Consider the following 13939-nt stretch of genomic DNA (forward strand, 5'->3'; position numbering starts at 1 on the left):
TTGTCTCCTAAGTTCATAGGCAGTGAGATTTCCAATTAATCCATCTAGTGGGAGAGTGACAATATTCTTTGATTCCTGAATGACGGTGATTTTGCTCTCCCAAGTGATAGGAAGAACCCTATCAATATCTTCTCGACTCTATCTTCTTCAGGAATAGTCCTTCCAAGAGACTTTAGCTCATTTGTCAGTGTAGTGAACCTTGTGTACATCTCTTGAATGGTTTCTCCTTCCTTCATAGCAAAGTTCTCATATTGAGAATACAGTAGAGTTCCTCTGGATCTCTTCATCTGAGGTGTTCCTTCATGAGCCACTTGCAATGTTTCCCAAATTTGCTTAGCAGTGGTATAACTTTGGATTCTGATGTACTCATCTGGACCAAGTCCACAAACAATTCGCTCTTGTCTTTGGCATATCTACTCCTTCAGCATTTTTCTTCAAGGTAGCCAGTGGACCATTGGTGACAATGTCCCATAGCTCATAGTCCTCTCCTATAATGTGATCTCTCATCCTGTTTTTTCAACAAGAGTAGTACTTGCCATTTAAAAGTGGTGGCCTAGCAGTTGATTGCCCTTCCCAGTTTTCAGGTGGTGCACTCATGTTGATCTTCTCCTAAGGTGTAAGCCTCTTCAAGAAGAACCTGCTCTGATACCAATTATTATTTTATACTTCAATACCACACAAGAGTGGGGTGAATTGTGTGGTGTCTAATTTTCGCGTGCACTGATTATAGAAGGATCTGGTTCTTCTATGTGTTCCTTATACTACTGGTAAGGAAATAGTGAATGCGGAAAGTAAAGAACACAAGTATTTTACGTGAAAAACACCCGGCTCAAAAGGTGAAAAAAGCACGACCTACTACTCAGTAGGATTTTCCCCAACACTTCACTAAATCACTGAGCCAAAACAGCATTTACAAAACTCTTCGTAAACCTAAGGATTGCCTCTAATCCCATTGTGGCAACCAACCTCTAACTGTTGTGACAACTTCAAGTTAACTATAACTTGAATACTCAGAGTACCTACTACAATTGTCTCTAGATAAAGCTGAAAGGTACAATTTGAAAACACTTACTACAATGAAACTAGAATAAAATAGAGACACTTGGAACTCGTTTTTCTATTAGGTTCATGTAGTTTCAGGTTCGCACACTTGAATCACAGAAGAATTGCTTGCAAAATGCCTTGCTATTTTGCTGTCAACTCAAATTTAACTTCAGCGTTTGTGCGTGCCTGTAAAATGAGAACATCATGCAATTTATAGAGTTAGTAGAATAGGAAATAACTAGAGTTGCAATGCTATACTCTTTCTTGGTGGAAGAGTTCTAGTTATCTTCAACTTCTAACTCCTTCCTTATCTTGGATAAAGTTCTCTTCGAGTAAGGAGTCTTTCTCCTTATCATTTATGCAACCTTTTCGATCAAGAGATATCAGATATAACAACTTAAGCTTACTCCTTCACGTGCATCCCTTATGCTCGAATCTGCCTGTGTCTGTGTATACTATGTATGGACCTGGTTCATGCTTGAGTTCCTTTGTCAATCATCAAAACAAACTTCACTTGGGCCAACACACATGAATAATTAAATAATATAATGATTAATATTTAAAGTTCAATTCATTAAATCTGTGAAAACTCACAAGAAGAGGGATTGCACAGTTCAATTAAATGAAAGTTAATGTACTAGGGCCAAAATCAGAATTTGTCAATGTTTTAGGACTAAAAGTGTAAATTTACCAAAAATATTTTTAACAATAGGAAACTTACGTTACTCCTGAAAACAAAAGGAAATTCGAAGAAAAAAATGAAAAGCCAAGATGAACACATCTCTCCTAATAATGGCCAATGTCGTCGTTTTGTGCTTACGCGTTCTCCTCTCTAGCTTTTTTATTTTTCCGGCAATTGCGAATCCTCGGACGGAGCTGGTCTATAAATTCTGCGGCGAAGAACGAGCAGAGAATGTTTCAGAATTCAACCAAAACTACGTCAATGCAATAGTATCAATGGAACCCGAAATGCGAAAAAACAAATTTTCCATATATGGAGAAGGGTACCCTCCAAATCGAATTTACGTCTTGGCTCAATGCATGGACGATCTGACTAATGATGATTGCGAAATTTGTTTTTCTACCATTAAAACGCAATTGCCTGGTTGCTTTCCCCACAGCAGCGGTCGTGTTTTCTTTGATGGCTGCTTCATGAGATTCGAGAACTATAGCTTTTTTTACGAGTCTTCTTCTCCCCACGACGTCAAAGTAATTTCTCTTTCCCTTTTTCTTTTTATTGATTGCTTTCTTATATTTTTCTCTGGGTTTTATGTGTTAGTTTACATGCATAAGAGATAAGAAAGTAAAAATCCCATCTTGAAGACATAACTCAACATAGCATGGTATTAGCATCAATGGCGGAGCCGGAAAATCTATCAAAGAGATAAAAAAGAAAATGCAACAATGTCATACCTATATTCATACTTGCAAATAAAATTAATTTTTGTGCCACCTTTGTTGCTATAATAGAAGTTTCCCTTGTTTAAGTGAACCCTTTGCCCTATTTACACAATTTTCCAGCGATTGAACCCCCTCGGCACCCAATTTGCTTCATTTAACTAGTTGTATGACCATCTCATCTAAAAGTTTAAGCCATCAGAGAGTACATCTTATTAACTTAAGTATATCTTCAACATGCTTCATTGCATGAGGGCCTAATTCTTTTTCATGAGAGGAAAATTCTTTTAGATAATGAGTGGCAATGAGACTTGAACCCAAGATCATATCATATATAAGTGAATGTCTGTTTTATCTAAAAATTTAAACTATTAGGGAGAGTATACTTTTATATAACTAATAATATCTTAATAGACATAACTTTGGCTTGCTTGTTCTTGGTTCTCATGGTTCTCCTTTTTGGTTAAATTTGATAAAAAGAGATGCAGCGATGCAGTGAACTTGAAGAATGAGCAATTTAGGGATGTGGCAACCAAAGTCGTCAAGGATTTGGTAAACATGGCCCCAATTCACGGTGGCTATGCAGAGGGACGAAGGAAAGCCCATGGTTTATCAGTTTATGGCATGGCTAACTGCTGGAATACTTTGGACGAAAAATCATGTAACGATTGTCTGACAAACGCAAGCACATCTCTCCTTGATTGTTTGCCATCCATTGAGGCGCGCGCCCTTAGCGTTGGCTGCTATTTTCGTTACTCGGAATACGAATTTACCGATGGTTCGAGTTTCTTTCTTAATACTAAAGGTCAGCTGCATGCATTTTAGAAAATGAAGGATTTAACTTATATACATTGATAGTATAAGATGCTTTACACAATCAGCAGCTATGTATTCTTTTTCCAGGTTACTCTACTACACCTACTATTACGCTGCGCTCTCCAAAATGTTATTCGCACCCGTGTTGGATCCTCCAAAAATGCATTACTTTTGGAGGATCCGACATACAACTGACGCTATTTTCAGAGAGTTCGAACAATATATCTTGCTATAACTAGTTACTTATTGTAAGTTAACTAGATAGTGTATAATAATATACACTTTTAGTGCACAAAAGTTAAACTCATTTAAGAAGGAAGTCATTTTGCAGGAGCCATTTTCATGTACGTTGTATTTGTTCTTGTTGCTGTTGGTGTATGCGTAGTCGCTGTTCTGGTTGGATATATTGTGGGTACAACTCTTCAAGAAAAACGATTGAAACACCAGAAGAAACCTAATGGTAAAACAGTGTTAGTGTTTTTTGCAGAGATCATTTTGGTCTAATCTTCATTAATCCTTCTGTTTTACTTACTCTCTTGAAGAATCAGATCTTGAGTCATCTGTTATGAAGAGGAGCCTGCATTTCAAATATTCAACACTGGAGAAAGCTACAGACAACTTCAGTGAAGAATGCAAGATTGGCCAAGGTGGATTTGGTGAAGTCTTTAAAGTATAAATACATACTACTGCCTTTTTATTCTTTTTTCCCCTATTTTGCTTCTCTGCTTTGACAGTGGTAGTTCTGCTAAATAAGTTTAAAATGTTTCTGAAGTAGGGGACTTTGCCAGATGGTAGAGAAATTGCTATCAAACGAATGTTCTTAACTACCAAGATTCGGAATGAAGAGATATCCAATGAGATAGACATTATCGGACAAGCTCAACACCAGAATTTGGTTCGTTTCCTTGGTTGTTGTTTCACTGATGATGACAGCTTTCTTGTTTATGAGTATCTGGAAAATAAAAGCCTTGATCTTATCTTATTCGGTACGTAATTTGTTCTTTAGATCTTTAATCCTTTTACTCCTTTCTCGGAAAGGATAGAAACAAATGCTGTGTCATATGTAATTAGAAGTTACTACTATATATTATCCCAGTAACTTGATTTTCTTGACTATATGCATGAAAGAAAGATCCAAAGAAAAAGAAAGAATTAGATTGGAAGAGAAGGCTCAGGATAATCGAAGGAACAGCTGAAGGTTTAGAATACCTTCACAACGATTGCCAAGTTCGAATCATCCACAGAGACATCAAACCTAGTAACATCTTACTAGACTCAAAGTACCGTCCCAAAATTGCAGATTTTGGTCTTGCCAGGTTAGTGCATTAACTTTAGGTCCATTGCTTTCTAAGAGTCCTTTAGTCCTCTTCCAGATTCATGTCACGAGAAAATATGGAGTACTTCTGGTGTCTATATTTATTTTTATTTTTGCCTTGTATAATATTGGATTGAGATGAGCTTGAATGGAGCAACATGGACAGTGAGTCATATATTGGACTCTAACTTGCTTAGAAATTCAAACGTCGTTTTTGTTGTTTGTTTTTTGTTGGGCTTGCCAGGTTTAATATCAGGGAACAAGGAAGTGCGCCTCTTGTTATTGCAGGCACATTGTAAGTATGTAATGAAGCACTTGAATTTGGATTAACATATTGTCATTCTTCATTTTGTCCTTACCTGTGCTAATCCTTTACCTGCAGCGGATACATGGCTCCTGAGTACCTTGCTCATGGACAATTGACTGACAAAGTGGATGTTTATAGCTTTGGAGTTCTCATCCTAGAAATAGTAAGCGGCCGGGAGATTAACAAATTTCCAGCCGATGACACACTAGACACCCTTGTAACCATTGTAATTTCTCTTCAGAACACTTTGTTTTTCCCATTTACTTCTAGCTTTAAGTTATAACCACTGAAGGTATAAAAATACTTCCACAATCAGGTAAGTTAGGTAAAGTCTCTATGATACCTAACTTGCTATAACAGGTTAAGCGCTACAGTCGTTGTATAAAAAGATTTTGCACACTTAAATCCTTGCTTTTGTTATATTGCCAAGTTCAACAGACTGCATTTGAGATAATCTTGTTAATTTAACGTGCAGGCTTGGAGACATTTTAAGGAGAAAAGGGTATCTCGACTAATAGATCCGAGCATGGAGATAGAAGATGTGGATGAAGTACTAAGGGTGATTCAAATCGCGCTGTTATGTACTCAAGAGTCACCTATTATGCGTCCAGATATGACAACTGTTATTAAACTACTCACACAAAAGGAATTAGAAGTGCCTGTTCCATCAAAGCCACCTTTCATTGAGGAGTCATTTCATGATTCTGAACAAGGTGGCTCTTTTCATCGGCGTCATCCCTCTGCATCGTCATTTCATTCTTGCAGATATTATGACACCCAACAAGATCATGGCTCTGTTCATCGGCATCATCCCTCTGCATCGATTGATTCTTATTATGACACAGAAAGTGTTTTGGGAGGATAATGATGCTTTGTTGTATGAAATTCATGGCCCTCTACAAAGACAGAGCTAGCCAATTCAATTTCACTAGGAGAATGAAGAGTTCTTCACAGCTCAAATGAGATGATTTTGGAGCTTATGAGGAGCTTATCCCTTTTCCCAGTTCACTAGTTGCAGTGCTCTGATCAAGAACGGATGATGATGCCTGAATGCTGCAAAGGATGCTGAAAAGACCAGATCCGTAGATAACTAATTAAGTTTATGTACATTAACAGTATAAAGTCGTTTACCACAAGCAATGTAAATTTAACAGGTAATATCATTTTAGTTACCGTTTTTACTAGGTTACGGATTACCACTTAATGCTTACAAATGACCTTAATGTGTAAACATTTTTACGCGGTCGGTGCAACACCTACGTCATGTTATGATGAAGGAGGATATTTGTCATGGTTTTCAGGTTACCAAGTTTACTGATTATAAGTATTACCTTCTCCTCCGTTTCAGTTTATGTGAACCTATTTTCTTTTTGGTCCGTTTCAAAAAGAATTACCCTTTTCTAAATTTGAAAATAATTTTGCTTAAATTTACAATTTTACCCTTAATGAGAAGCTTTTATAACCACACAAATACTCTGGGCTCTTTTTTAAATTGTTTAGGACCACAAATTTCAAAAGTCTTCATTTTTTTTTTAACTTTGTGTTCATTCAAACAAGTTCACATAAATTGAAACAAAGGTAGTAATTATTTTTAGTTATGTTGACCTAATATTTTACATTATCAGTCTATAGAAGTTAAACAGACGAACTAGCATTAATTTTTCCTTACCAGTTAATTGGTAGTGATTGGTTGGAGAACTTGGAGGAGCTAGTAGAAGAAAGAGAAGGAGAAGCGAAGTTAGCGCGAGGGATTCTCGCAGAAATTGAACTTTGGGTTGAAGCATTCGAAGGTGGATTCGAATTGAGGTCATGGGCTTGTAATTCACACAATCTGCTTGAAGGAAATTTGGGCCTGGACCCAACTCCTTCCATTCAATGGCTTTTTCATTAACTCATTAATACCCAAAATGTATCACACCAAAACTTATTTACCTATTTTCTTTCGGTTTTTGTAGTTTTCAATAAGTATTTAGATTTTCTTACAAATTATACATATTGCCCCTTAAAAGGCTCTCACCCTATTATTAGTACCTTTAATTGAGGGATTCAATTCAATCATTTCCCTTTTTTCCTCTCCTCTCCTCTCTCCTTTTTTTTTTCCTTTCCCTATTTCTTTAGTTTGTTTGCCTAACACACCCATCCACAAATTGGTCCATTCGAAAACCAAAAATACATATGACTCTCGAACATACATACATACAATTTCAGATTTTGTGATTTGTTTGGATTGGATGTTCTTGCAAGTGATTGAGGGAGATTGGAATTTATATCTCTATTTTGAGGGAGATTGGTTGAGTATAGAGTTAATTTTATCGGATATTATTTTAGGTATTAATGTATCAGATACAAGTAACTTACAACTTTAATACAATTGTGATGCAATTCTAAAATAATTGTGATACATTTATCATACAATTCCAGCATCTTCGTTTTAATCGAGTTTCAATCTGAAATTTTACATAAAATCAACTCTAAACTTAACGAATTTTTCTCAAAAATGAGATACAAACTACAAGGTATATTCTCCATCATTTGCAAGAACACCCAATAAACAAATCATAAATTCGAAAATTTCGAATATTGAATTCAAAGTTTCGAAACTTTTTAATGGATGTCGATGGAGAACCCTTTACTACTGTAATTTTAGAGACAAATTTTTACCATTTTGGTTTACATTGTGAGAGTACCCATTTTGGATGATAATTACGAGGGAAAGAAAATGGGATGTGAACTATTTTGAAAAATAGATGAAATTCGAATTTTTAGTAGGGGGTAGTGAAGGAGAGAGAATGAAATGCTAAATTTAAGGAATCTTCTATTTTCTTCTTTTTTATGATTTTGTGCATAAATGGTAACTATAGTTATACATTGTGATTAAGTAAGAACCTAAATAAAAGTGGTAGATAAGTTTCTATTATAGTATAGCTAGCTAGGTAAATTTTCCATTATTATTACAAAAACTTAATTATATTAGTCTGACATATTAAACTTAAATAATAAAACAGATATTTTTTAGTTACTCAATACTAATCTTAACATGTAAGACTCAAAGTAACACTAATAGGAGTAGTAAAAACATACTGTATATTTTCTCTTTCTTGTTAGTTGCTTAGGTTGGTCAATATGATCGAGTGTTTTATTATCTTCCTAGAGACCAAAAATACAAATTATCCTCATTGCTTTACAGAAAAACTTACACTATGGCATCAATCTTGTAATACTCTCTCAGAAAATATAAAGATATTGAATCTTAGATCACTTATTGTAATAACAATTACTTTTAATAAAGTTATTAAGATACATCGTTTTAAAATTTTCGGGGTGCAAAAAGTTGAACCATAAGAGCAGTCACTTTCAACAGCTCGATTGATGGGGATAGCTAATTTGGTGGCACTGTTATACTACAAAATGAAATGGACAACTATGCTTAGAAATTATTTTGTTTGGACTCCCATTAATAAGACGTGGATTATTTCTGTTGGCTTTTAGAAAAATCGTGTACGCTTCGTTTTTCTTTACTGTTCAAAGAAGAAGTGATTTTGTTAGTATACACTCTGAATCGAAATTTCTTTATTCGTAAGTGCACGGATTAGAAAGAAAAGGTTGAATTATTGATATATAAGCTAAATACATTACGAGGGATGGCATAAATATATGGGATAATGGGAATGCCTGACTATATGCAGATTGGAAATTGATCTTCTTTCCAAGTCGTTGGTTTTGCTACTCATTATGTTACCAATTCTGTTTGTGAGTACGTATTTGGTTTTTTCTTTTGCACTCTCCACAAGCGTAAGCCAATATTCGAAGAGTGATTTCAAAGGCACTATCTTTACCAAATATGTCAAGTTAGTAGCTTCTCTTTTGGGATATAGGGGTACCAAAGTGTACATCATAAAAGTATAGGGTGTTTTAGAGTTAGTTAAAAGGGTTAGTTAAAGTGGTTAGTGGACAGTTGTGTATGAGCTGTCATTTAGTTAGTGAGCACTATATAGCCTTGTATTGAACGATGACATTGCTCTCAGAAAAAATACAATTTCGATTTCTCCACTTCTTCATTTCTCAATCTTCTTCCTCACCCATAATCTAACATGGTATCAAAGCGGGAATCGGTAGGACTGTAATTCCGATCTATTTCCAGCGAGATTCAAGTTTTTCCGGCAAAACACAGAGGCGAAATACAGAGCTAAGAAATTCTTCAATTCCGAGCTCAATTTCAAGCAGCCATGGCAGATAACGAAGTCAGTTCACTCGATCATAATCATCTGTTGTTTTTACAAGCTTCAGACGCTCCAGGATTCGTTTTAATTTCGCTCAAGCTCACAGGTCCAAAAAACTACGCACTGTAGAGCAGAACGATGAAATTGGCTCTCCGGGGAAAGGGCAAGCTTGGATTTGTAGATGAATCTTGTGTAAAATGTATGTATAGAGGTGAATGAGCATAGCAATGGGAGAAATGTAACGCAATTATTCTCTCATGAATTTGTAGTACTGTTTCAAATGAACTAATGTCTAGCATTGTAAATGCATCGAATGCAAAAAAGGTATGGGCTGATTTCTAGGAGAGATTTGATAGGTCAAATCTGATAAGGATCTATCATCTTTGGACTGCTATTGCGACTTTGAGACAAAGAACTGACTCGGTCACTAGCTATTATTCAAAAATGAAAGGACCTATGGGATGAACTAGATGTCATAGCACCTCTAGCCTCATGTGACTGTGAGGAGTCCAGGCCTTCAGTAGAGCTCTTAAAGAACATTCGCCTATTGCAGTTCCTCATGGGATTGAACGAAAGTTATGGTAATATTTGAAATAATGTCTTGGCCAAAAGACATGTGATCACAGTGAATGAAGCTTATGCAATAGTTACACAAGAAGAAAGTCAAAGAACTCTAGTAGTCACAGACAAATTGAAGGATCCTCTTACAATGCTGGCAGAAAAAGGTCATGAGTTTAGACCTAAGAGGCCAGGATTAATCTGCGACTATTGTGGTTATAAGGGACACCTCAAAGAAAATTATTACAAAATAATGGCATATCTACCAGATTTCAGGAGTAAGAAGAAAGGGCAAAACACATGAGGCATGACTTATGTGAACAATGCAACAAGTGAGGAGAAACAGGCACTTATGCTGCCAACACAAGAAAATTTCTTCACTAAGGATCAATACAAAACAGCTGGTGAATTTGTTGCAGAAGACTACCACAAATGACTGTTCCAACAATAGTCCAGGTTTTATCACTTTAATGGCAAATGCAACTGCTAATGATCATGTTTGGATAGGGGACTTAGGTGGTACTCACCATGTGACACATTGCAAGAATGCTTTAGGTAATCTTAGAAAAGCAGATCATAGAATAGATGGAGTACAGTCACCTACAAGCAGTAAAGCAGAAATTACACATACAGGAGATGCAGTAGTTTTAGGGAATAAAACTATTGAAGGAGTTCTGTATGTGTCAGATTTTAAATTTAACTTATTGTCAGTGTCAAAACTCACTAGACAGTTATGTTTCCCATTTGGTTTTTACCCTGATTTCTGTATATTTCAGGGGCTCTACAATGGCAAGGTGATGGGGATTGGTAGAGAAAACAGCGGATTATACTTGATAAAAGAAAATTTACCAACAGCAGCAATTAGTTTTTTGAAGGAAAATGGAGAAACAGCACTATGGCATTTGAGGCTAGGTCATGCATCAACAAAATCTATGCAGCATATTTCAGAACTAAAGAATAAGATACAAGCTAGAGAGCAGGACAATTGTGAGGTGTGCCACTTGGCAAGGCAATGTCAACTATAGTTTCCACTTAGTAGGACCAGGTCAAGTAGTTGTTTTCAGCTCATACACATGGATATTTGGGGACCTCATAAGGTACCTACATATGAGAAGTAGTTGTTGTAATAAAGAACTTTTTTGCAATGATAAACACTCAGTTTGAAGCTACTGTGAAAGTTGTTAGATTAGATAATGGTACTGAGTTCTTCAACTCTCAATGCAATGGTTTGTTTGCTTCTCTGGGAATCATACACCAAAGTAGTTGTCCATACACCCCACAACAAAATGGGGTGATTGAATGGAAACATAGGCATATACTGGAGGTTGCAAGAGCCTTAAAATTCCAAAGCTCGATTCCTAGGAGGTTCTGGGGTAATTGTGTAAGAACTGCAGTATACTTGATAAACAAACTGCCCACTAGTATTTTGCAAGGAAGATCACTTTATGAGTTATTGTATCGCAAGCCATCCAAAATAGATCACTTAAGGGTATTTGGTTGCTTATGTTATGCGAGTAACCTGCCTAAAGGTGACAAGTTCACAGTTAGAGCTAAAAGGGTTGTTCTTATTAAATACTCAGAAACAAAAAAAGGGTTATAGGCTGTATGATCTAGAGAATACAACTATATTTGTTAGCATAGATGTAGTATTTAAAGAGCAAGTTTTTCCTTTTGAAAGAACTATAGACTTAGATTGTACAGAGGATCTATTCACTCTTTAACATTCAGTTGTAGAAGCAAATATGCATCAACCACATGCACCTGTGATTCCAACCACAACCCAGAACATACCAACCACAACCTAACCAGTTGTTGGTTACAGAAGTAGAGAATGCTAGTGTGGAAACAGACATAGATCATGCAGGTTCTGATGAAGAACATGAGACTGCAACTGCTGCTCCAATAAATGAGAATCATATTCATGTTGTCCTTGAACCAGTAACTGAGATAACAGATGTCCAGGAACCTTTCTTGGATACAATAGAAGAAGCAGGAACAGTAGAAATGCATTCACAACCAGCATCTACAAAAGTAGAGACTAGGAAATCTAGTCGACAAGGAAGACCCTCTGTTTGGCTTAAAGATTACATCACTACTGCTAAGACACACACTAACACTGCCCATTCAATCTCAAATGCCCTCTCTTATGATCATCTATCTCCTGCATATCAGTCGTATCTCAATATTTTTTCAGTTCTAACTGAACCACAATCCTTTAAGGAAGCTGCACATGATCCAAGATGGATAGAAGCTATGGACCAAAAGATCCTCTACCAAATAGATGTCAATAATGCATTCCTACAAGGGGATCTTTATGAAGAAGTATACATGGTCTAGCCACAGGGTTTTCAATGACAGGGGAAAAATAAAGCTTGCAGACTATTGATATCACTCTATGGCCTGAAACATGCTTCAAGATAGTGGAATATTAAGCTAACAGATGCCTTAGTGGGAGCAGGATATCAGCAGAGTGCATATGATCACTCTCCGTTCACTAAGCAGACAACACATGATATTGTAATTATCTTGGTGTATGTTGATGATATCTTGATCACTGGTAGAAATATTTTCCTTGTGGAAGAGTCCAAAAGTACATTACACAACAGTTTTAAAGTCAAAGATTTGGGTGAACTCAGATATTTCTTAGGCATTGAAGTAATGAGATCAGATAAGAGGATGTTATTAAACCAGAGAAAATATGCACCGGAGTTAATCTCCAGCATAGGACTAGCTGCTGTCAAACTTGCATCCACTCCTATTGAATAATCAAAAACTCACTACTACAGAGTATGACAAACATGTAGGGCACAATGGTGATGAAAAACTACAGGATGTGGGAAGTTATCAGAGGTTGGTAGGTTAGTTACTCTATCTGACCATCACACGACCTGACATTTATTTTGCAGTACAAGGTTTGGGTTAGTTCATGCAACATCCTAAGCAGTCACACTTAATTGCTGCACTTAGAGTGGTCAGGTATATTAAAGGTTCACCTGGTCTTGGTGTCTTTCTCAAAAGGGGCCCTATTACTCATCTTTCTACCTTCTGTGATTCTGATTGGGCAGCACGTCCAAACACATGAAGGCCGATAACTGGATATGTTGTAAAACTGGGGGATTCCTTATTGTTCTGGAAGTCTAAGAAGCAGCAGACAATGAGTCGAAGCTCAGCTGAAACTGAATATAGAAGCCTTGCAGTAGTAGCAGCTGAGGTTACTTGGCTAGTTGGATTATTGCAGGAGTTGACTATTGAAATACATCAACATGTTGATCTATCTTCGACTCACTGTCTGCTGATCTTATGACAAAAGGACTCGGTGTTGCTCAACACTCTTTTCTTCTTTCCAATCTAGGAGTGTTCAATGCTTTCCTTCCTCCAACTTGAGGGGGAGTCTTGGGATATAGGGGGTACCAAAGTGTACATCATAAAAGTATAGGGTGTTTTAGAGTTAGTTAAAAGGGTTAGTTAAAGTGGTTAGTGGATATCTGTGTATGAGCTGTCATTTAGTTAGTGAGCACCATATAACCTTGTATTGGACAATGGCATTGTTATTAGAAGAATACAATTTCGATTTCTCCTCTTCTACATTTCTCAATCTTCCTCCTTGCCCATAATCTAACATTCTCTTCCGGGGGAGTGTTTACTCAATTTTTATGACAGCTCTCAACATCGAGAAATAGGAACAAGAGAGACATTGGTTTTTTTCCGGCTTTGGCCATCAAAATGACGTTCAGGAATTTGTGGATATATGCATATCACATCATGGTACTATCTTCCTTTTCTTTGTGGGGTTTTGGCCATATCTTAGTCCCTGAAATTTTGCATAAAGTCATTCTTATTATAGGGTGCATAAAATAAGGAGTAACCGCTTTGCCATTTGGTGAGAGAATGTCGTCATCTTCGGCAGTTTGTAGATTCTCCGTTCTGAGAAAATTATCAGGCTTAATACATACTTTTCCTCCAGCTTCATTATAGACAAATTAACTCAAATAGCCGCTCACCTGATCTCTCAAACTATAAATAGTCGGCGTATGTATATATATATATACACACACACAATTCACGTATAATATATGCATAATTATGTATAATTAATGTATAATTTATGTATACCGATTAGAAAAAAGTAAAAATTGAATCTTACGACCTATTTGTGTAACAATCCCTTCATTATACGCAAATTCTTTTGATACACCTTATTTTCACATACAACCTTTTACACACTAATCGCCCTGAAATTAAATTTTGCTTAAAGTCCTTCTTATAAAAGTGGCATGCGCA

General features: G+C 36.4%; 2 protein-coding genes across 2 annotated transcripts; both read left to right on the forward strand.

Moving 5' to 3' along the window:
* Positions 1 to 1816: 1816 nt before the first annotated feature.
* LOC107781695 (cysteine-rich receptor-like protein kinase 46) lies at positions 1817 to 6438 on the forward strand. The gene is made up of 9 exons (XM_016602432.2): positions 1817 to 2253; positions 2923 to 3247; positions 3590 to 3718; positions 3801 to 3928; positions 4034 to 4244; positions 4391 to 4574; positions 4818 to 4868; positions 4956 to 5106; positions 5356 to 6438. Exons 1-9 carry the CDS (start codon positions 1837 to 1839, stop codon positions 5743 to 5745), a joined length of 1986 nt encoding a protein of 661 aa, XP_016457918.1. The 5' UTR covers positions 1817 to 1836; the 3' UTR covers positions 5746 to 6438.
* A 3690-nt stretch (positions 6439 to 10128) lies between these two features.
* LOC142171910 (uncharacterized) lies at positions 10129 to 12424 on the forward strand. The gene is made up of 5 exons (XM_075235630.1): positions 10129 to 10299; positions 10435 to 10650; positions 10818 to 11031; positions 11481 to 11980; positions 12080 to 12424. The coding sequence occupies exons 1-5, from the start codon at positions 10129 to 10131 to the stop codon at positions 12422 to 12424; spliced, it is 1446 nt and encodes a 481-aa protein (XP_075091731.1).
* Positions 12425 to 13939: the final 1515 nt, after the last annotated feature.

This window comes from Nicotiana tabacum, chromosome 17 (genome assembly GCF_000715075.1).
Source record: "Nicotiana tabacum cultivar K326 chromosome 17, ASM71507v2, whole genome shotgun sequence".
Classification (NCBI taxonomy): Eukaryota; Viridiplantae; Streptophyta; class Magnoliopsida; order Solanales; family Solanaceae; genus Nicotiana; species Nicotiana tabacum.